General features: G+C 40.6%; 1 protein-coding gene across 2 annotated transcripts in view; it reads right to left on the reverse strand.

Moving 5' to 3' along the window:
- Positions 1–12,091, reverse strand: part of ANKRD10 (ankyrin repeat domain 10) — a 37,959-nt gene extending 25,868 nt beyond the window's left edge. Inside the window, exons 1-2 of one of the 2 annotated variants that reach the window (XM_055703210.1) lie at positions 11,744–12,091; positions 5,802–5,954 (exon numbers count right to left, since the gene is read on the reverse strand). In XM_055703210.1, coding sequence (XP_055559185.1) covers positions 5,802–5,954; positions 11,744–11,944 — 354 coding nt within the window. In that variant the 5' untranslated portion in view covers positions 11,945–12,091. The remainder of the gene's footprint in view (positions 1–5,801; positions 5,955–11,743) is intronic. The other variant, XM_055703211.1, reaches the window with a different exon arrangement.
- Positions 12,092–21,496: the final 9,405 nt, after the last annotated feature.

Here is a 21,496-nt window from a genome sequence, read left to right on the forward strand (position 1 = left end):
AATTTTTCAACACACTCAAATCACGCATACAGAGGAAAATACTCTATGAACTCCAGAACAATTCTGTTTTGATGCAACAACTGAAATGGATTGCACCAAACATAAAAAGCACTGTAACAGAGGTTCTTCCAAGAAGCATCTGAAAGCAATTCAGGGTCTAGATGGCTAGCACATTTTCATGGATAAGACACCTCTTCACTATCTTTTTTGTTTGCTCCGTATAGCCAAAAAAAAAAGTTATTTTATTTTGAGGGGCTCTTACAAACTCCTAATTATCCTTGATAATATCTCATAATCCTTCTAACTGTCCACAGTTCCCATATGTGCTTCAGTAATAATATTCCAAGGAAAAAAAACATCCATAACTTACACGGGCCTTTCACATCTAGAACAGAACTTTTCAGGGTCCCATTTACCCTTCTGATGTAACACTGTACCAACAGCCCAGATGTGTATCACAATCCAGAATTCACATTGTAAACCAATAAGCAGAAAGACCAATCATGTTTTACTAATTTAGCATTCAAGATAAAATGTACATTTGCTTCTGCAGACAATAAGTATTTTGTGTACAGTGGTCCTGGAGATGACAAGAAGAGGCACGAGGCACCATAGACACATTTACTTTTTGCAGCTCACTGCCACTGTCCAACACCTCCCACCTTTCCCTTGGAGAAGCATTACTACCCTCCCACAAAGACAAGGAACGTCATCTCTAGCTTTGGGCTGTTGACTAGATAACCTTTGACTTCTTTTCCATTTTACTGCAAAAGTATCTAGCTTCCTTCCTTATTCATGCAGCTGAAGAGTCTTTTGGATTAAATCAGTAAATTTATCTCAGCTTGATTGATCGGTTTGCATTTCCTCACTATGCTGCTAACCTCAAAAGACATTTCTTCTGCTTTTTTTTCCCCTCAAACTCTGCTTATTCTCAGGCCTCTTTTAGACATGGTTATTTTTTCATTCAGTCTAAAGCCATTTCTAACTGTTTTCCCCTCTTTCTTTTTGGGATCCAAATTTCTGTTGGCTTTAGGATAGTCAAGTTGAACTTAAGAGCAAATTTTCCATTTTGTTCTCCAAGTTCCAAGTCCCTGGGTATGATTCAGTTCATTTCACTCACTGGTACCTTTACACCCCTTTCATTTAACTAAAAAACCCAAAACTTACTTACCTGTAAATATTTCTTTATAAAATAAAGAGGCCCCATCCACATTTACAATGAAAGCTTTCAACTACCTGCACTGCTTTTGGCTGAGATAACGTTAATTTTCTTCACAGTAGCCAGTATGGTGCTATGTTTTGGATTCGTGACCAAAGTGGTGTTGGTAATACACCAGTGTTTTAGCTAGGAGTGGGCTATGGGTGCACAGGGAGCTGGGAGGTGACACAGCTGGGACAACTGACCCAAACTGACCAGAGGACTATCCCATATCATACAGCATCATGCTCAGCATGAAAAGCTGGCAGGGTAGTTTGCCAGAGCTGTTGTTGCTCCAGGACTGGCTGGGCATCAGTTGGCTAGTCGCAAGCAATTGTGGGATTTTTTTGGTTGTGGTGTGGGGGTTTTAGAAATTTTTTTATCATCACTTTGATTTCTTGGGTTTGTTTCCTTTTTTACGTATTAAGCTGTCTGTATATCAACCCACGAGTTTTCTTACTTTTCCCTTCCGATTCTCTCCCTCAACCTGCTGGGGGGCAGGGGGGGGTGGTGGCATGAAGAGCAATTGGCTGTGTGGTGCTTATGTGCTGACCAGGGTTAAACCACAACACTATGCAAGTACTTGTAAAATACTTCTAGTATAGATATCTAAGAAAGACACAGAAGGACTATTTTACCTGACAAGAAATATAAACTAACTCCATTCTGTAACTCAACTGACTGAATTTCACGTTCTAGCAACTCATCACACTACCAAAAACCGTTCAGATTTCTTAGATCCAGCACCCTACCCTTTCTGAAGCCAACAAGTAGAAGCTGGAGAATACTGACTATTCTTTCCGCCCTCATTCTTTGCCAAAACACTTTGAACTCACGATTGTTTCTCCTTCTGAATTTTGAGTACAGGTGAGAACTCATGGAATACCTTTATCTGGATTTAGTCCAAATTGTTGCTTAAAATGCAAAACTATAACATACCAAAGGAAGGAGCGTTTTCTTTCTCCTCACCAAGGATATTAGTGTGTTTACAGTTCTTGCTAGCACAGGTAGTATAACACTCCTACATCTATCTGCCATCACTGCCAATGATGGCAACCAGCTAGATGACAATTAAGGTTGCATCACCTGTAAGAATGCAGTATTTCTTATCCCTTCTCTTTAAGACAGGCCACACAACTCTTTCTGGCCAATCAACACAGTCAACATACAACAGAAATGTTTAACAGGCTGAGGCTAGAGGGAAAATATATTTAAATGAAGTAACAGGCTTTTTAATCAAAAAGTACTCATGATTATCTGATGTTAATGTGTACAACAGCACAGAAATAAACTGCATTGTGACAAGGATAAAATATCAGAAAAAAAAAATCTCAGGGAAAGCAGCAGTGTAATTGCTTTGCATTGTTGAAAGTGAACTAGAGCAGGCAGGTAGCCAAATGCAGATCTTGAGTCACATTATTAGTAACAATTAGCAGGTACTACCCGCTAAAGAAAAAAATATAAATATAGTAGGACTTTTGAGTCCACTGCTGGGTAGAAACAGGCAGATCATTGCTTGGCACTTTGTCTTTCTCCTGTGATTTTTTATGGTGATCCTGGCAGGGGTGGGGGAAGAACTGCCCACTGATCATTAAGACAGATAGATGGCTCTAGCCAGCACATAGAGTTATCTAAGAGGGCTGGGCATCACAGGTTATACTCACAGAACTTAGTTGGGGAGCAAGGTACAGTTGGGACAAGCAGTTTTCAGCATTTGTCCTTCACTGTTGCTGCCTGAGAAAAGTCCTGGGCAACTGTCACCAGCACTGAGACACGCATTTTCAAGTTTTCCCTAAACTTCAGGGCAGGCAGCATAGGCTACAATACCATACCTCAGGGCAGATATGAGAAAGCGTGCATGCAAATTCTACTGAGTACCGGAAGTTTACGTTAAGACTGAGAGACTCGAGTAGATTCCTTTTCAGAAGCTATCCTTTTCTTTTTCCAGAGGTGATGGGTTAGTCTGTAGCCAGTGACCAGGAGTCAGTTTGGAAGCAAGGTTTTACTAGTTTAAGTATCAAGTATTCCCAGATCTTTCTCAGCATGTGTATTGTATCCAGTGTCCATGGAACACTTGTCCTCACACAACCATTAGCCAGTGACTATGTCTGTTTGAAGTACAGCATCAGTCAGCGAGCTGGAAGGAATAAACAAAATACACATCAGGAAATAGTGCTCCAAAAGCTCAAGTGTGGGTGGAAGCCCTAGATGGTCACCTGGAAGTGCTTGGAAGTTAAATAAAGAACCATGATCATTTATTAAGGAATTCAAATAAAACAAGAATATTAGAATTTGACTGCAATTCAATAAACAGCTGGGAGGAACTGGGGAGAGCAAAGCATGCACTATGCTTTACATAGCCATGTATGAAACATTCCAAATAGCAGTGGGATGAGTTTGCTGCTATAGGTATCACCAAGGCACACTGCCTAGCTTTCAGTGCTCATGCATGTGAAACCAGTGTGGACTGACCAGTTGCATCCTAACAAAGAATTTAAGAGACTTTTTTGTTTCTACTACCATTTTAATTAACCAAAACTATCTTCTTATTTTAATGTTGAACTTAATCTAAACTGCCTCTGCTTGTATGTTCAATTAATATTTTGTGGGGGCAAAAAAAAAAATGACATTGAAGTGTAACTTGAGCCTACCATTAACAACATACAAGGCTTCCACAGTGTCAACATCCAGTATCATCTATACTGGTGTCCTTTGCCTGGCAACATCCAAATCTGCCTTTAGAAATCTATATGATACTGTCACCACTATCAGAAAATTTGAGCATCACAGTACTCTTCCTCCTGTGGAAGACTACAGATCTATTATTTGTATTTGCTCTGGTGACAGGCCATAAATTTGTAAAGACTCCTGAGTCACTGGCTAGTCTTGGTGATTACTTCAGGCTGGAATGAGTTTCCTGCCTACTTTTAACTGCATATTATACTGCCTTCTGCTTTCCTTTACAGTCATTTGCATATTGCCCTCAGCCCATGGAGACATCTCTCTGCACTCTTCTCCTCTTCTTTGGGGGGCCCGCTGCTACTTTCTTCTTTACTATAACCTTGCCCACTAGATGCGATTTCCCTCCCGCCCCCCCTCATGTTCCAGGACAGCAAGCTTGTTCTTCGACTCCATTTCAACCTCACTGGTCAGTTCTTCTCTTTATCCTCATAGTTGGAAACTTTCATTCTTCTCATTCATTCATTTTCATTCATTCTTCTCTTCTCATTTAGCAGATATTTGTACATCTTTATTCTGTGCATGCCATGTTTCCTCTCTAATCACCATTTCTTTACATTCTTACCTGGTCTCCAGATGCATTTATACTTCTTGTATTTTCTCTTCTGAAGATTCTACCACTATGCAGCAATAACTTATTGCATAAGTTACTTTTGTCAGGTATCAAGGAGAAGATGCGATCTATAGCCTCTGCATCCAGTCACCTTCATTGTTTCTACAATTCTCCTGGTGTCTCACAGCTGTTCTCAATGCACCAGCCTTCTTTTCTGAAAACTCAACACAAACTTCCCCATTTCTTATTTTTGCATAGCTTAAAAAAGAAAAAGAACCAAACTCTAGAAAAGCAAATGTTCAAGTTCTTCAGCAGACTTAGCTTAACTCTACTGCATATGAAACAGTCTGGCCATTAAATATTTTATAAAAAGTATGATGCAAGATTTAACAGACCAGACATTTTATGGGTGCTGTGCCATATTAGTAAATGCTGCAGTATTAATCTCATAGAATATTATACATAATTTTGAGTACTGTTTCAAAGGCATACCTTATGTATGCCCTGCATACACAATAGATCCATTCAGTACTGCAAATATTTTCCCCAAAAGCATGATAGTTTTAAGCACTTGATTCTGGTATTGTACCAGAGTACAACACTCCTTTACAGGAATTTTGCTGTATTATTGCACTCTCTGCTACCAGATAAATCATTATCCATACAGTAAAAGTAATGGAAAACTATTAAAAAAAAAAAATAAAAGTCACCCATTCCTTCTTTGTTAGTAAAGTACATGTTTCTGATCTATTTGCAGGAAGTTACCAGAAAAGTTTTGCAAGTAATCTAAAATGGACAACAGTATGAAACCAGGTGCACCTTTAAAATAAACCATGGCAGACCTTATTGTATGCCATGTATGTATGTACTAGATGTATGACTAATCACGAAGTACCACAAAGGTCTCATGGTTCTGTAGGTAATGGTGAATTTTCCAATTCTTAGCATATTAAATAAGTAAGATATTCTTCACTAGTCTTTTTTTCTTTCCCCTAAAGAGGCATTACAGTGTCAGAGTATTTGCTAATGCTGCCAACACCAGCACAGCACACCATTTTGTTCAAGAAGTAGCAAGATGTCATTTCCTAAAACAAATGTTCTCCAAACCTTTAGTGGCTTAAAGGACATTTATTGCTCCTATCTCTACTATAATCAAAGAGGTCTGTAACTGGTAATTAAGTCATTTGACTTCAGCTGATGTTAAAAATAACATATCTGTATGTGAATGTAAGGATCATACATGTAGCAAAAAGGGACCAAGACACTCCTTCCAAAACTATATGCAGACATGAAATACACACAAGTCCATACCTGTTTGTTTATGTTGGCCCCCACTTGAATCAACCAATTCAGGCACTGTGGATGTCCTCCAAAAGCAGCAATGTGGGCTGGTGTTTGAGCAAAACGTGTTGTACTGGCATTTACAGAAGCTCCAGCTCTTACTAACTGCATTAGGCACTCCAGCTTTAAAGACATGAGGGAATAAAACCAAAAAATATTACACAGATGTGCTATGACAATAAGCACGTACTAAATACATAAAACTTAGAAAGGCTAAACTTACTAGTGAGATTACATGGATGTAATACAAGACAGAATACAAACCTTAGCATTTTCCCCCCTCCTCCTTATACTCCTCCCTCCTTTGGCCACAGAGCATACCTGAGAAGTACTTAATTCTCACCCCTAAAACTGAATTCCAACATTTATTTTCAGGATGAGGGAAAAGAGGGCATAAATACTTCAGTTCTGACTACAAGAACTATTTGGTTCACTTCTGTTAAGAAGGCAAGAAAAAAAGAAGAGAAGTTCTGATCCAGCAAAACTACAAACATGATACTAAACCCACATTGTTAGATAACGTTTGCCAAAACAAGAGTATTGTTAGGAGATACATGGATGTGTTCTCAGAAGAGTTTAGAGAAAGGATATCAGAAAAACACAAGATTTTAAATTCCTTTAATGTTTTCCTAGACAGCAGCAGATTACTAATGAAAAGCAGTACTGCTAATACTATGCTAAATTTATAAAGGAAAAATTCTTTCCACCATTTTCCTGTTACTGCAGCTGAAGAGCAGTGAACAAAATAGGTTGCATGTTTGCGGCAATACCAAAAAAGAAAAGCACTCAGTCTTAAAAAATTGCAGTATTTTGTCACACTATATTCTGACTTTTATTTTCCCATCACACTAACCAGAAGTGTCAGATATCCAGTTACTATTTTTAAATGTTCCTAACATCACATTGTAGAAGCCAGGCAAACCACAGCCACAATGACCTCAACTTTCAAAAATAGCCAAAAAACTGCTCCTTTCCTGTCACAAAGCAACACTGTCTTTTTGTTGATAGGAAAAGGAATGCACTATGTTAAAATAAACAGTTTAGCCTAGGCTTCCGTTTGTTGCAGTTAGAAAACAAACAACACTGTGCACACATGCCACAGCAAAACAATAAAAACACCACACTGACTCGGGGAACTGATTCATATAAAACAAAAATTTACAGGTCAGTCTCTCACAGTTAAAGAAAATGTTTGTTAGCCATACCACAGCTGTGGAATGGTCTGTTCATAAAGGAACAATTTAAAAAGCATCAAAGAGTCAGCTGGCAGCCTGATTCAGAAGCACAAATACCACAACTCCAGTGTGCTTCTCTACTGCTTCATGTCAGTCTCTCCTTTTTTTGTCTAACCTGTAAATTCCTGATCTTGATGAATTACATCCATGAGAAAAGTACCAACCACCGTAGAGAGTTATTTTGTATTAGCTTTCCAAATATATTGGGAACTTCAATTGTTTCCTCCCCCCATATAGTTCAAACACACATATATGAACCCTATCCCTTAGGATATACCTAAGTACTTTTTTGGACTCTAATAGACTTGACACTAGACATAAATGTACCATTAACTCACTAATTACATGAAGTAAATGTGCAAGGGTGAGACTGACTGAAATATGGCAGTATTAATGAATCTAGCTCCAAAGTTAGGTTAAGTACCTTTTCAAAAGCAATCGAGTACTACTTCTGCAAAAAAAAAATTACATCAAAAAAATGGTGTAATAAAATTTATAATTCTAATGGTAGACCACCCAAATACATTTTGTATTTGCTAATCTCAGCTTTTCCTTTCTGTTCACATGCTAGCACCCCCAATAGTGCTGTTAAACCTTAGTAACACTGTAATTATTAATCAACTATGTAATGGAAATAAAACTCCAGTTACACCAAGAGGTCCCTCTCCTGTAACTGCAAACAACAATTAAAAGTTCAGCCAATTTTTAAAACAGACTTTTAATAGAATTACTTTGACAACACTTTCAGACAAGCATTACAACTTCAGGAATAAGTAGTACTTCCTGCACAGAAACTGGACCGAACAAATTTCCATAACTAGACAGGCATTATAGCCCATCAGTTGCAAGGGGAAAAACATTGGTTCACCAGTGTCACCTTGCACTGTTTAAACTGTTTCATAAGAATGCCACCATTACCTATACAACTTCAAATTTAAATGTTTTCTTGTGTACTTTTTTTTTAATTCTCTCTAACAGGGGTTTAACAACAAACATAACATTTCATCCTAGTAAGAGCTGAGGTAAGTGTCTTCTGCATCATGGCTGTCAAAATCCTGCTTCTTCCAACATGATGGAAAACTGAGGCAAGTTATTTCTGTGGATAGGGAAAGTCAACATAACAAAAACCAATACCTCACTGATTATTTATGCTTGAGATCAAGACACACAAGTCCACTTTCATCAAATAGCCTTTTAGAAGACATTTTCCAATGTACTGTTATACCTAAAGCAGAGGTTAAACTGATTTAATGAAGAAAAAACCACAGGCCTCCATATAGGCCACAATACTGGCAAAATACCAAGGAAGAGACAGGCATTTCTCTCTACTACTTTTGTTTCAGAAGAAACAAGGTACTTGCTACTTTCTGCTTCCTGTAACATAAACAGTCAAGGGCAAAAACAGAAGTGGAAGAGTACAAGCAAACAGATGTGGTCAGAAAAAAATAAAACTATGCATGTAAGTGGTTAAAAAGAAAAATTAAATTAAGGTTAGTCTAAGAAAGCAAATTAACAGCAACTTCATTTTTCATGCAAAACCTTCATTTTCTACCTCCCTGGCAGCTTTTTAGATTGTTAACAATTTTACATTCCAACCCATCTTCTCAGGAATGTACAGAATGCCAGGGTAATTTAGGGCACTATATAATTAACTCTTATTGGAATACAGCAACTCTAATGGGAATTAGTTTACATCTCGGGATATGAGCACTTCTCTGCAGTCAGGTAATGTCCTGAAAACACAAACTCTACCACAGATACTCAACACAGCAATTTGAACTTACTGCTTTCTCTAAAAGGAGGTCCATGCTGTCATTAATAAAACAGGTATTACAACCAGAAACACAAATTGTAGTATCACTTGCAATCGACTTTGCTAGTATTTTATTCATTGCAAGCTGTAGAAGTATGTTTCAGACTAAACTATTAAAAAATACTGTGTTTTCATTTTTATTGGTACTAGTATTACATCAATATCATGCCCCCCCCCCTTTTCTCTTTCACATATTAATTCATAATGGAACCTGACTGTTGCTACTACTTCCTTACTGCAGCACATCTACAACTGCATGCAAGAATGTAGTCATACATAGCTTTATTCTAAAATGATTTTGTACTCTCCTTTGAGATGAGTTCTTTGTTCTGCGTTCAAATTGTGCAACAGGTAAAGGGAAAGAAACACCTCTGTGCTGCTGAAGTTAACCAGCCCTAGGCTGATACTGTATGTACATGCAGACGCATATATACACGTATGAACTGTTGTAGATTTCACTCTAAAGAAGTTGGTCTGCAAGGACTTCTTCCAGAATGGAACTAAATCAGTTTTGTCATTTCAGCCTCCTACAGAGCTGCAGTTAGAAACAATACATGTATAGTGGACCCTGTTGCTAAATGGCCCTGTATCAGAAGGGCAGCCAAGAAGTTCTGTCACCATTTAATTTCTTTCAAGAAAAGAAATACAAATGCAATGACAATCCCACACAATCCAGAAAAAGAGAAGTGAAAAGAATCTTGTTTGGTAACTACTGATGAACATTTCAAAAATTAATGTTTTAAAACTCTGATACTTGAGAAATAGAACCCTCCATTTGAAGTTTTGATGTATCTGTATTTGGAAAAAAATCCCAACATAAACAAGAAGATAAAACATACATATGAATGTCCCCTAAGAGCAGCTACTCCACTGCTGGCAAACATCTATTAACTGGTAAAAGATAAAAGTATAACTATACCACACAAACACAGCGTCACTTGAGTTTGGGTTCCAAATACATTACTGTAACTTTTTCAAGTGTATTCTACCCTGTCTGGCTCAGAGAAAGGAATACTAGCCAACAAGACTATAAAACACATGGGTAACTTCTGTAAATTGAAATTGCCTTGACTCTCGTCACAAGGCTTTTAGGAAAGTACATATATAAAAAGTTGTATAAAACCCATTTATAGCCTATGTCATTTTCACAAGTCTCATTTTTCTTGCCAGATTTTTCCCCCTCACATGCAGCAACCTCCACAAAAACATGTATCAAATTTTGCTGACACCCAAGAATGCAGATGGCAAGTATAAACAGTATCTTGTAGATTAACTTATTCCCTTTGTTAGCTGTTTCTGCAATAGTCTCTTCAACAGGAACTAGCACTAGAATGTACACAGAAATCTCACATAAACTAGGATGGTTAGTAGAAAGCTGAAGATGCTGAAAGAAAAACACAGACCACCACACACACTTCCAAGACAAAAGCAAGGCTGCCACAAGCATGCACTGGAGAGAAATTACAAGATGGTAAAAGGAAACAGAACTCTAGTGCCAAATTAGTATCTCCACATTTCTATGAATGTGCTTCATGATAAAATTTAAGGCGCTCCACTTTTTTTTTTTGAGTGTAGATTATTACCTTCTTTCTGAAACAAAAAAAGACCGATTTAGCATTTAGTTTCGGAGGTTTTGAGGGTGGGGCGCTTTTTTTTGTTGTTGTTTCTTAGCTATGTTTCTCAAACAAGCACTGCAGGTTAAGATCACATAACATATAGAAACCATCTCTTAATGTACTTTTATGAACAATGACAACTGCCTAACTGCATTTATATTCTTCCCCTGGCACACAATCAACACACAAAGAGAAAAATATTGCAACGCGAGGGAGAACAACAAGTCCCTCAAAATCCAAACCCAGACAAACAATGAGGAAAACCCCCAAACCCCAACCCTCTAGCCCAGAATTCTGCACAGGCTAGAACACTCACCACATTACCTACATAAAATCAAGAAATCAAGATACCACTCATCTTTACACTTGAAGTTAGCGTGGCTACTTATGTCAATCATTTCTGCGTTGCAGCGATGCCAACGCAGTTAATTCTGTTCTCGTATCTGCACGCATATAAACCGTGCAAAAAAAACCCCCGTATAATTTCACGTATAAACGTGAAAAAAGTTATTTTTCATTCTGAAGGCAACAGAGGAGCGCTTTATAAGCCCAAGCACCTTCTTCCGAAGCTCCTAATGAGCCGGTAGTCATAACACAGGCACCACAACAGAACAGTCTCCAGGTGCGGAGTCAGAGGGCGATAAGGGCCATGACTAGACTGCACACAAAGCACGAAGCGCGGCCAGGGGACGGGCGAGGCAGCGGGCGCAGGGGGTGGCGACCCCGGCGCTCCCTCCCGCCCCGGCCGGCGCCCGCCAGGCAAGCCCCGAGGGGATCGGCGTGGGAGGAGCCCCCTGCCCCTCCTCCTGCCCATTGGCTCCCGCCGCACTGTGCCGGCGACCCGGGCGCCTTTTTGAAAGCCCGGCTGCGCGACCCAGGGCCACCCCTGTCAGCAAGCCAGGCAGCCTGCCGGGCGGGCAGCGGGACCAGAGGCCGCTCCGGCCGGCGGCGAGGATGAGTGATTCGGGGGCGGCAGGTGCCACCGGCCCGGTGATGTGCCCCACCGCTGCCGCTCTGACCGCGGCGACAGGACAGAAGCCAAGGGCCGCGGCTCCTCGATCCCCTCAGGAGCGGCGACCGGAGGGGGTGGGGGCGCGGCGGGCGCCTCCCGGCAGAGCGCGCGCAAGGGGCAAAGATGGCGCCGCGTTGCGAGCGAGCGGCGCTGGCGCCCTCCTTCCCCTTCACCCCCCCGCTGCCGCCGCCGCCTCCCTCGCTCCGCCGGCCGAGCCGAGCCGGGCCGGGCCCCACCTTGCCGAAGTGCGCGGCCCAGTGGATGGGCGTCCAGCCGTAGAAGGAATCCTCGGCCGCCAAGTCGGAGCAGGGCGAGCTCTGGAGCAGCGCGCACAAGGCGGGCAGGTCCCCGTCGCGGCAGGCGCGGTGCAGCGGGAAGCGCAGGGTCAGCAGCTCCTCGCTGGAGAAACCCGCCTCGGGGCCGGCTCCCAGCGACATGGCGAGCGGGAGAGCGGGCAGGACGAGGGGAAAGCGGCGAGAGGGGAGGGGGAATAGGAAGGCGGGACAGAGAAGAATCAGGCAGAGGCGCGCTGCCCAGGCTGGAAGCGGCGGCGACTGCGGCTGCCGCTCGCTGCCCGAACACAAAGGAAGCGGGGCGGGGCCGAGCGCGCCGCTCCGCCCCTCGCGGGCGGGGCCGGGGTTCCCGCGGGGCGCCGGCGGGGGCGAGGAGGGGGCAGCGCCGGCGGGGCAGGGCGGGGGGCGGCGGGAGGCGCGCGGCGGCCGCCCCCCCCACTCCTTGCCGCCCGTTTTTTCCGCGGCCTGAGGCGGCGGGGTGCTCGCGGCCGCCTGAGGAGGCCGGTTCGGCGGCGCAGGGCGGGAGCGGCCTCCCCGCCCGGGAAAGCCAGCCGGCGCGGCCGTGCTGCTCGCTCTCCCTGCGCCGCGGGGCCAGGGGAGGGGCCCGTGGTTCCGGCCGGCGAGAGGGCTCAGCCGCGGGGCACGGAGCGTTCCCCAGCCTTCGCCTTTGCTGTGGGTAGCGGGATCGGCCTCCCTCGGGGATGTAGTATGGGTGTAGATGGGAATTGCCATTTTACGGGGGTTTTCGCTCCCCAGAGCGCCTGTGCGGTTAGCAGCGGTAGGTAGGCAGGCAGGATGTTTGTGTAAAAGCACACAGGGAAGCAGGGTTGATGGAAACAAACCATCCCTGATCAAACCCTTCCCCAGACACCAAGGGACCTCGTTCCTCTGAGCAGGCAGCCCTCAGCTCCCAGGGCCGGTTGGTGTGCGTGTAGCACGCTCCCTCGCTGGGGCCCTGACCCAGCACCCCAGTATTCAGCGGTGGTGCTCGCATACTCTGTGTAAGTGCTCTCAGGCGGACTTCAGCACGGGGAGGTCTCTATGGGTTTGTGCCGCATGATGTACTGCAAACCAAAGGATGATCTTAGTGTCTGACTAAAGTGACGATGCCGAATTTTTAATTGCAACTAAAACCCAGTCCTTGAGTGATGACTGCAGAGAAACTTCATGTAACTTTTGTCTTCTGTCCAAAGTTACTTTTCCCATGTAGCTAATTGCCTTCTGTCCAAAGTATTTGTGTACTAATTTTCTGACCGTAGTAAATTAAATCGATAATATGTTTGTTTAAGTACATTCATCTGCCCCTGAAAATCAAGGGCTGTTCCTTTTTCAGTATATTAAGCGATGCAAGCCAGGAATTATGTTTGGGGGCAAAGAAAGTATCAATTTCTGTTAAAAGTACCAAGAGACCTTAGAATTTTGAAAGCTTTTCTTTAACATCAGGTTAAATTGATCATCAAGGTATTGTGAAATTACTTTTTCTTAATGTAAGAGTTCTGATTTCTCAGAAAGTATGTTGTTTTTCTCTCTTATGGAAGCAAACCCCAATAATTAGGAAAAATAATCAAAACGTTTGTAACTGTTTTGGATTAGATTTTGTGCATGGGAAATGTTGATTTTGTATTGTGGTGGGTAGAAGCTAACATCTGAAATTATTTGGTTTAAATGGATTTTTTAATTACTTTTCTGATTGAACTAGTAGTTAAATGTATAAAGATGGTGGGGTTTTGTTTTTAATTTTTTAATATATTTTTTTTTATTTATTCCATATACTCTTTGAAGGAGATCTCTGGACTGTTGGGCTGACATGTCAATGTTTTCAGCTTTTGAAGGAAGTGTCCCTGATAATGGTTTTGTATACTACTCACAGCAAGTATGTATAGTGACAGAACACATAGGTGTTCTTCACATTTATTTGGCTTCTTTGGATTTTGGCATAGCTTAAACTGTGTATATATGATATCCAGTCCTCAGAGATAAGATTCCAATACAAACAAAACCACCTACCTGCAAACAGAAAGACCTGCATCCTAGAATACGCCCTTTTGACATATCCCATAGCAAATAGTCTTTTCATACATATGCAAAAATCTTAGAAAGGGAATTAGACAGACATCATATGGGGTAGGTTTGTAGTCTTCAAGGAGGTGATTAGGGAATTCATTCACTGTGGAAAGGTACTGATACTGAGTGGGTGCGTGGTTGGATTGTACTGCTCTCATGTAGGAGGAGGTGCTTGCTTTCCAGGATGCTCTTGCAGCAGCCAACAGGGTATTTGTCTTAAGGTCTTCCTTAAAATATCACAGTGATGGCCTGAGCTAGAAACAGTGGATTTAGACTGTAAAAATTACAGCAAAACAAAACACTTGTGTTCTCAAAGTCCTGTTTTGATCTGGACAGTCAAGTAATAACATACGGCTGTCTGTACTTAAGAAAAGCAGCACAAGTCTGGTAACAAGAACTATCACATTTAACTAGAAATTTGTAAGAATTATTAACTTTATATATAGATGTATTTTTATAGCAGTATCAAGTCAGAGAATATGAAGATAGAAAGCTTGCTTTCACAAACTTTTGTTTTGACCTCAGCTGCTTTTTTCATTGTGGCATTATTTAAACTGTAGAGGCTCATTTCATTCGGTTTTTTTATTGGCAAAATGGGAATAATAAAATTATGTCCTGAGTGGTGGTAAGAAGCTCAATTTATCAAAGTGCTTTGAGGAAAAACGTAACACTATGATATGAACATAAAGACGAGGAATTTCAACGCTAGGAGTTACTACAGCTAATATTTGTATCCTCTAGATATTATTGTATCTTCCCCAAAATAAAATAATACTTGGATTTCTAGAAGGCTACTAGGTTGTAGATCTCAGAATAATGTATAAAGGAGGATGAATTACAAATAAACCCTTACATAGATGGTGACACTGAAGCACGGGAGAGCTAAATACTTTGGCCAGGGGAGGGAGTACTTTCAGCTACAGCAACTTTCGGTTCAGTGCCTTGGCCTTTGCCTTACAAAAACGTTCGTATTATGTTGGTTCTGGCCTTTGTTTTCACAAGTTCTAAGAGTTTCCTATCCTATGTGCACTTATGATTCCGGGTTATATGGCATTTTTTGCCCCACACACAGCTAGGCAGATGCTAATGCTTTACATCAGTATGCCTCGTTTTGGGATGAAATAATAAAGGTCCCACATGACAGAACAGTTGAAACAAGAAAAGGAGAAAATCCCAAACAAATAAATAAACAACAAAAAACAACACCCAAACCCACAACATATGTTATAAAAATGGTCATTACCAGAACACCTGGTATTAAAGAATACAGTTTCTTAGGTTGAAAACAGGCGCACTGTTTCTTATGGTGTTGTGTATAAGCATTGACAATGGTTGCTTACTTATTTATTCCTTGTTATGCTAGTTATAAACATCAAAAACATGTGGGTTGTAGTCAAGATAAACAAGAATTTAATATTCCTGAACTTGAGAAGATTAATACTCAAGATTTGCATGGTTTTTATCTCTTACTGGGGTATAGAAAATGCCATATCAAATAATGGCAGCTGTCTATCTACTTTCCTTATAGACATCTGTATGTATTACAGACACATTTCTTATTTACCTTTTAGCGCTCCCTGCAAGATAGAAAAGTGCTGTTGTATTCCTTTTAGAAAGGGGGAAGCAGAATGCAGATAAGGGAAGAGGCTTTAACAATGCTGTGCAGGAATGCTGCATGTGGAACTGAACCTTGGTATCTTCAGTTTCATAACTAGACTCCTCATTATGAGGTCAACCTTTTTTATTTCCTTGCTAGTGGTCTACACCAAAAGTTCCAAAATAGACAAGCACAGTGCTCTCCATATGAGAGTGATTCCTTAATCAGTCTCTAGTTGGCATATGACTTGGAGAGTCACGTTCGTTTCTATTTTTTAAATTGTGAATCATTGTACAGATAAATATAAAAGTATGTATGTTTTAATATTTTGCTTTTCCATTGACTTCCTTAATATATTTTGGCAATGGGCTTTAGAAGTTAATTACTTTTACTAGAAATCAAATTAAATTTTCATTTAAAATGCTGGGGATTTTTAAACTGCTTTCATATGTTGTGAAACTGGGAACATGGGAATTCTGGTTTTAACTTTTTAAACATTTCCTTACAATTACATTACAATTCATCTTTTGTACTTCTCTGTCATTATTATAGTTAGTTTCTATATGGAACAATACAAATCTTAAAGGTATTTTCAACAACCTTTCTGTCCAAAAGACCAGATACATACAATATAAATCTGTTAGGGGATTTTGCCTTCTTTCTAGATTATAATTTGGTTTCCCAGCCAAACATAGCTTGCTATTATGGTCTGTTTGCACATAGCATAATTCAGGAAATTGACAGTCATGGGTTTAACTATAATTTACAACCTTTTATGAAAAAAGGGAAGCATTAATACATAACATCTCACGTTCTTTGCATTGTCTGGTTTATATGAAGACAGATTTTAGCATTTAATATGTTCTATAAACTGAAAGTCTTTAATGGCATGCAATACGTAGTATGCTTACAGTATTGTTTACACAAAAAATAAATTCTCGATTTTTTATGACTCAGAAAGTTCACCCAGTTCATTTACGAAATTTAGTAGCCCACATTTTTGCATATTTGAAAAATATAGTTATTTGCAGGCCTATTTGCATTAAGTTTGTCCTCAGTTCTGATCCTGATCTTTTAAGGGAAGTCAGAGGCTTTGTTTCTGTTTCTGCTATATCAAAGAGGTAGACTTCATTTTTGGGGGGGCATTTAACAGAACTGGATTTCCCCTAAGAAAGAAACAGAAGAAGACACAGAAGAGTTTATAAGCAAAGCAGGGTAGAAGAAGAGATTGGTTTTATTTCAGCTAAGTTTGCTTTTATGTTCTCTTTTGGCTAAAGGTTGATAAAATTGTCTGCAAATGAAGACTTGAATATTCAATAGAGTCTAATAAGTATAAATTTAGAAAATAAATACATTGTTTTAAAACTGTGTTTTGTGAAAAAGTATTTGCTGGCCTGCATAACTGTAATGTACTCAGCTTCCTCTCAGTGCCATTCTGATATAAATAAATAGTATTTTCCCATTTTTCCTTTCAGACAGGTCGAATATGGAGCATTTTATAATACCTTGTGCAGAACAAAGTCAGGATTTTCTTGGTTTTGTAAAAAAAATATGGTAGAATTTCATTGAATGCATAATTCATTCCAATCCTTCCGTTCTTCCTGAAGCAAGCTTGCATTGGTTAACGCTTAGGGCTTTATTTAGTTGCCCATATATACATGCATGTCTAGTGCCATTTGAGATGCCCAGTGATATTCTTCCCTGTTGCCAGCTGCTGGCGCAGAAAGGTATCAGTTTACGGCGGTCCTCTGCCATGCCTACACAGAGGTAACAGATGCCTTGGGAGGCTGAAGGCTGCTTAGGCTGCTGCGTGCACCTACGTTCTGATACATGAATCCTCCATAGATGTCTTTTGCATTGATGTGCCCAGTCACATAAGGAGTTCCTCACTCTTTGTCCAGGCCTGAATCCCATAAACCCTCTTGCCTTTGGAGGAGCTTATTGCAGAGTTGCTGGCTGCCTCCTGTATTATGCCTGAATCCAGTTCTGGGTCTGTGGGGCTTTATACAAGCTATTTGTGTTTCATTTTGTTTTTCTGTCTAAAATCTTTGAGGAGGATTTTGCAAAAGGGCGAACTTATTCAAACATTATTCTTTTTTTTTTTTTTCCTGAAACTCTCGGTGAACTGAAAACAACATTTCTTTAGATGCCATGAATTTACTTCAGCAATCGTGGGAACGGTCTATCATTTTCCTAGTGTAAATAGAGGCTGACTCATCATTTTCAGGGACTAGTTCAAAGATTAGCTTTACTTCCTATTTTTTATTAAATTAACCACAACTGAGTGGTGAACCACTTGAAGTATGTTGTTCTTACCTGGATTTTTTGCTGTTTTCACCTTTCTTCAGTGACAACCAAGGTTTCTGTTGCAATCCCTCCTAAAACAGAACAGGAAATAAATGCTGTTCTTTTAGATGGAAGTTGTTGGAAGAAACAACTGTAATGTTTTGTAAAAATTAATTTAATAAACTTAAAAGCATTGCTGCTGAAGTGCTAACACTGTTTGCCTAGTATGTGAGGCCTCTGAAGGCACAAAGATCAGAAAATTAATAGCAGCAGTAGCTGTTAACATGGAAAAAAAGCTGTGAGTGGAAAAACAGTAAACTGAAAGCCCTTTATCCTCCTTTCCAGTCCTCAGTTCTCAGAGTTTTGTCTGGCAAGGAAAGCAGGGAATCTGTCTGACTTTCAAATAATTACTGATGTATTACCCCATTGCAGGCTAGTAGCAAAGAGCAGCTGCGCCCTGTAGCCAGAGCCAACTTCTCCCTTTTCCATCCCCCATTTCTGACTGCCTTTTCTGGAGAAAGCTATCTCACTACTAAATAAACTAGGGTTGGGTTGCAAGACAAACCAAGATTTCATTAGAAAAATATTTACTCATGCATAAAGAAGCCCTCTTTAAAAACTTCACTACTTAGGAAACGATGCGACTTTGTGCGTAGTAAATAAAAACAGATTTGTTACACTACAGCTGTAAAGCTGCCGTCGTTCATGAGCCTGGGAAGAGTGACTGTATTCATCATAAGGTTTTGTCAATTATGCATCCATGCAGCTCTTCTTGATACATGTGAGTCATCTGGGCCATGCTTATCCGAGAGGTCTCGTACCTAAAAAGTAAGGAAATGAATTAATAGTTGTTGGCTTTTTTACAAACTACCCTTCTTTTTCCCACATCTCTTACCAGTTTTTACTGAAAATTAACATTTCTTGAGAGGCAAAAGGCCAGCATTGTGGTAAAAAACAGTTCTGTAAGAAATCAATAACAAACCATTTCCATTTTCCATTTATATTGAGCCTGAACCACAGTAATAAAAACATCCTTCAACATCCTCATCTCAAATTGTGTTCTGATTGTAAAAAAAGAAAAAGGAAAAAAAGAAAAAGAAGTAGGAGTTCTCAACAGAGTTGCAGGACTGCCAGAAGTTCATGATATCTCTCCACTTAGCTTTACATTTAAGTTGAATGTAAATCTGACTTGCTGACTACTTGCATTCAGTAAATAATTTTTACGTGAAGAAGTGCACAAATGTGTGGGGGAGTCTGTCTCAAGTTCCTGTTTAAATAATTCACACCGTGACTTCTTGAATTCCTCATGATAGATACTTCGTTAGAGATGCTGTCATCTTGAACTGTCATGCAGCAGTAAGTAGTTGCCATGTTGTAGCCTGCTCTTCAGCAATGGGGGAAGATCCTTGTTCATGTCACAGAATGACCGAATGGTTGGGTTTGGAAGGGACCTCTGGAGATCATCTAGTCCAACTCCCTGCTAAAGCAGGTTCTCCTAGAGTAGGCTGCACAGAGCTGTGTCCAGGTGGGTTCTGAATATCTCCAGAGGAGGCTGCTCAGCCCCTCTGGGCAGCCTGTCCCAGGGCTCTGTCACCCTCAAGGTAAAGAAGGTCTTTCTCATATTCAGAAGGAACTTCTTGTGTAGCAGTTTGTGCCCGTTACCCCTTGTCCTGTTGCAGGGCATCACTGAAGAGCCTTGTCCCATTCTCCTACAGCTTGCCCTTAAGATACTTGTACGCATTGGTAAGATCCCCTCTCAGTCTTCTCCAGGCTACACAGGCCCAGCTCCCTCAGCCTTTCCTCACAAGGGAGATGCTCCAGTGCCCTCGTCATCTTTACAGCCCTGTGCTGCTCCCTTTCCAGTAGCTCCCTGTCTCTCCTGAACTGGGCAGCCCAGCACTGGACCCAGCACTCCAGGTGGGGCCTCACCAGGGCAGAACAGAGGGGCAGGATCACCTCCCTCAACCTGCTGGCCACGGTCCCCCTGATGCACCCCGGGATCCCACTGGCCTGCTTGGCCACCAGGGCAAGGGCCACATGTCATTGGTGTTATGCTCTGAGGAATTCTGAGATGTGAGGAATGCAAAGGATACTGCAGAAGTGTCAGCGCTTTCGCACGCCAGGAAGGGCTGCCATGGGGCACTGCACGTTGTGACTCTGGGAATTCATGGCTGCTGGTATGGAATCTATGTAATTCAGCACAACAAACCTTTCAGACCAAACCAGACTTTCTTATGCTAAGAACCATATTCCCTGTAATTACTCTGTGTACTATTTTGTGTTGCACTGGGTTGGAACCCTGAAGTGGTACATTTATGTAATATTTATTCAAATGTTAAATGAAACAACAACCAAATGCATATCTCGATTGCATCTACATGGATGTGGAGTAAATGAATCATGTAATAATTTTACAGTTTGATAATCTGGAAATCATTCCATGGAAAAATATTTAATAAAGGGGAAAATGCCATATCTGCTTACAAAAAGAACAAACAAAAAATCTTGAGAATGGTGAAGAGTGTGAAATGTCTGTGTCTGAGCCTGACAAGTGTTCTTGAAACCTACACCCTGTTCAGTGAGATTAGGTGCTTGTTTTTGAGGATTTTAGTCCTTAGGTGTTTAATTAAGAAAAACCATGCTCCTCCCCAAACCATGATATAATAAAGCAATTGTTGCACTATCTTTTTGTTGAAGAGGATGGTGTCTGGTGTTTCAGTTGTTCATTAAAAGACTGAGCAGCGTATGTTATCAGAACAGGTTTCTATTTTAGCTGGGATTATATGAAAGGAGCCATCTTGTGGTTGTCTCTTTTGCAAATAAGATGCTGCTGCAACATTGCCTTGAAAATCTGAAGTTAAAGATGTGTCTATACTTCTGTGATAATTTTTCTTCTACTTTTGAAGAAGTGTTACCTTTTGAGTAAAACTTGACCTTATACATGTTTTCACTCACAGGATTTTTTTCATTCTATTAGATTTCTGATTCTATCAAATCTTCAGAATTGAAATAGCCCATCTATTTATTCATGCAGCATTAAACTTTGTATGTTCAGTCTATGTCCCTTACTAGTCGGCCTGCCCCAATATTTGCTAGTCATCTGAGCTCTCGGTTAGACCTTCAATCTACACTCGTAATTTTGCTTTAAGCTGCAATCAACAGGATATCCTCTGAAATGTGACTCTTGGTAGAATTGCTTTCTACATGAATGCCAAATGATATTTTTTTTTATTTTTTTTTATTTTGTTAATGATCTTCACTAAAATGGGATCCCTGGGAACTCTGTGCATTCCAGGCACAGAACTGAAGCATCCCCATCCTTTGCTCCTGGATTTCAAACTTGACTTGGAGAGACAACGTTTAGGTGATACATCACTCTGATTTCTTCACCTCTTTGCTGATACACAATGGCATTTACCAGTATTAGAGTTTGATTAATGCACACAATCCTGAGTAGATGTCAGCAATTTTATTTTATATAGATTAGCTCACTGCACTGATGCTTGTATCAATTTAATTAAGTATATTAAAAAAAAAAAACTTAAACCAAAAGTTATCTATAAACACAAGCCTCAATCATAATTTTTGTTCTATTTCCTTAATAATGCTGAATAAGTTTATGTATGATTTAACTTGGGTAGCCACGTATCTACTACACTTGTTTGTAACTAAACATAACATCAAGGCCAAGGATCACCATCATTTGCTGAAAGTATAGAAAAATGTTACAAATTTGATTTGATTGCTGT

This window comes from Falco cherrug, chromosome 2, assembly GCF_023634085.1.
Source record: "Falco cherrug isolate bFalChe1 chromosome 2, bFalChe1.pri, whole genome shotgun sequence".
Lineage (NCBI taxonomy): Eukaryota > Metazoa > Chordata > Aves > Falconiformes > Falconidae > Falco > Falco cherrug.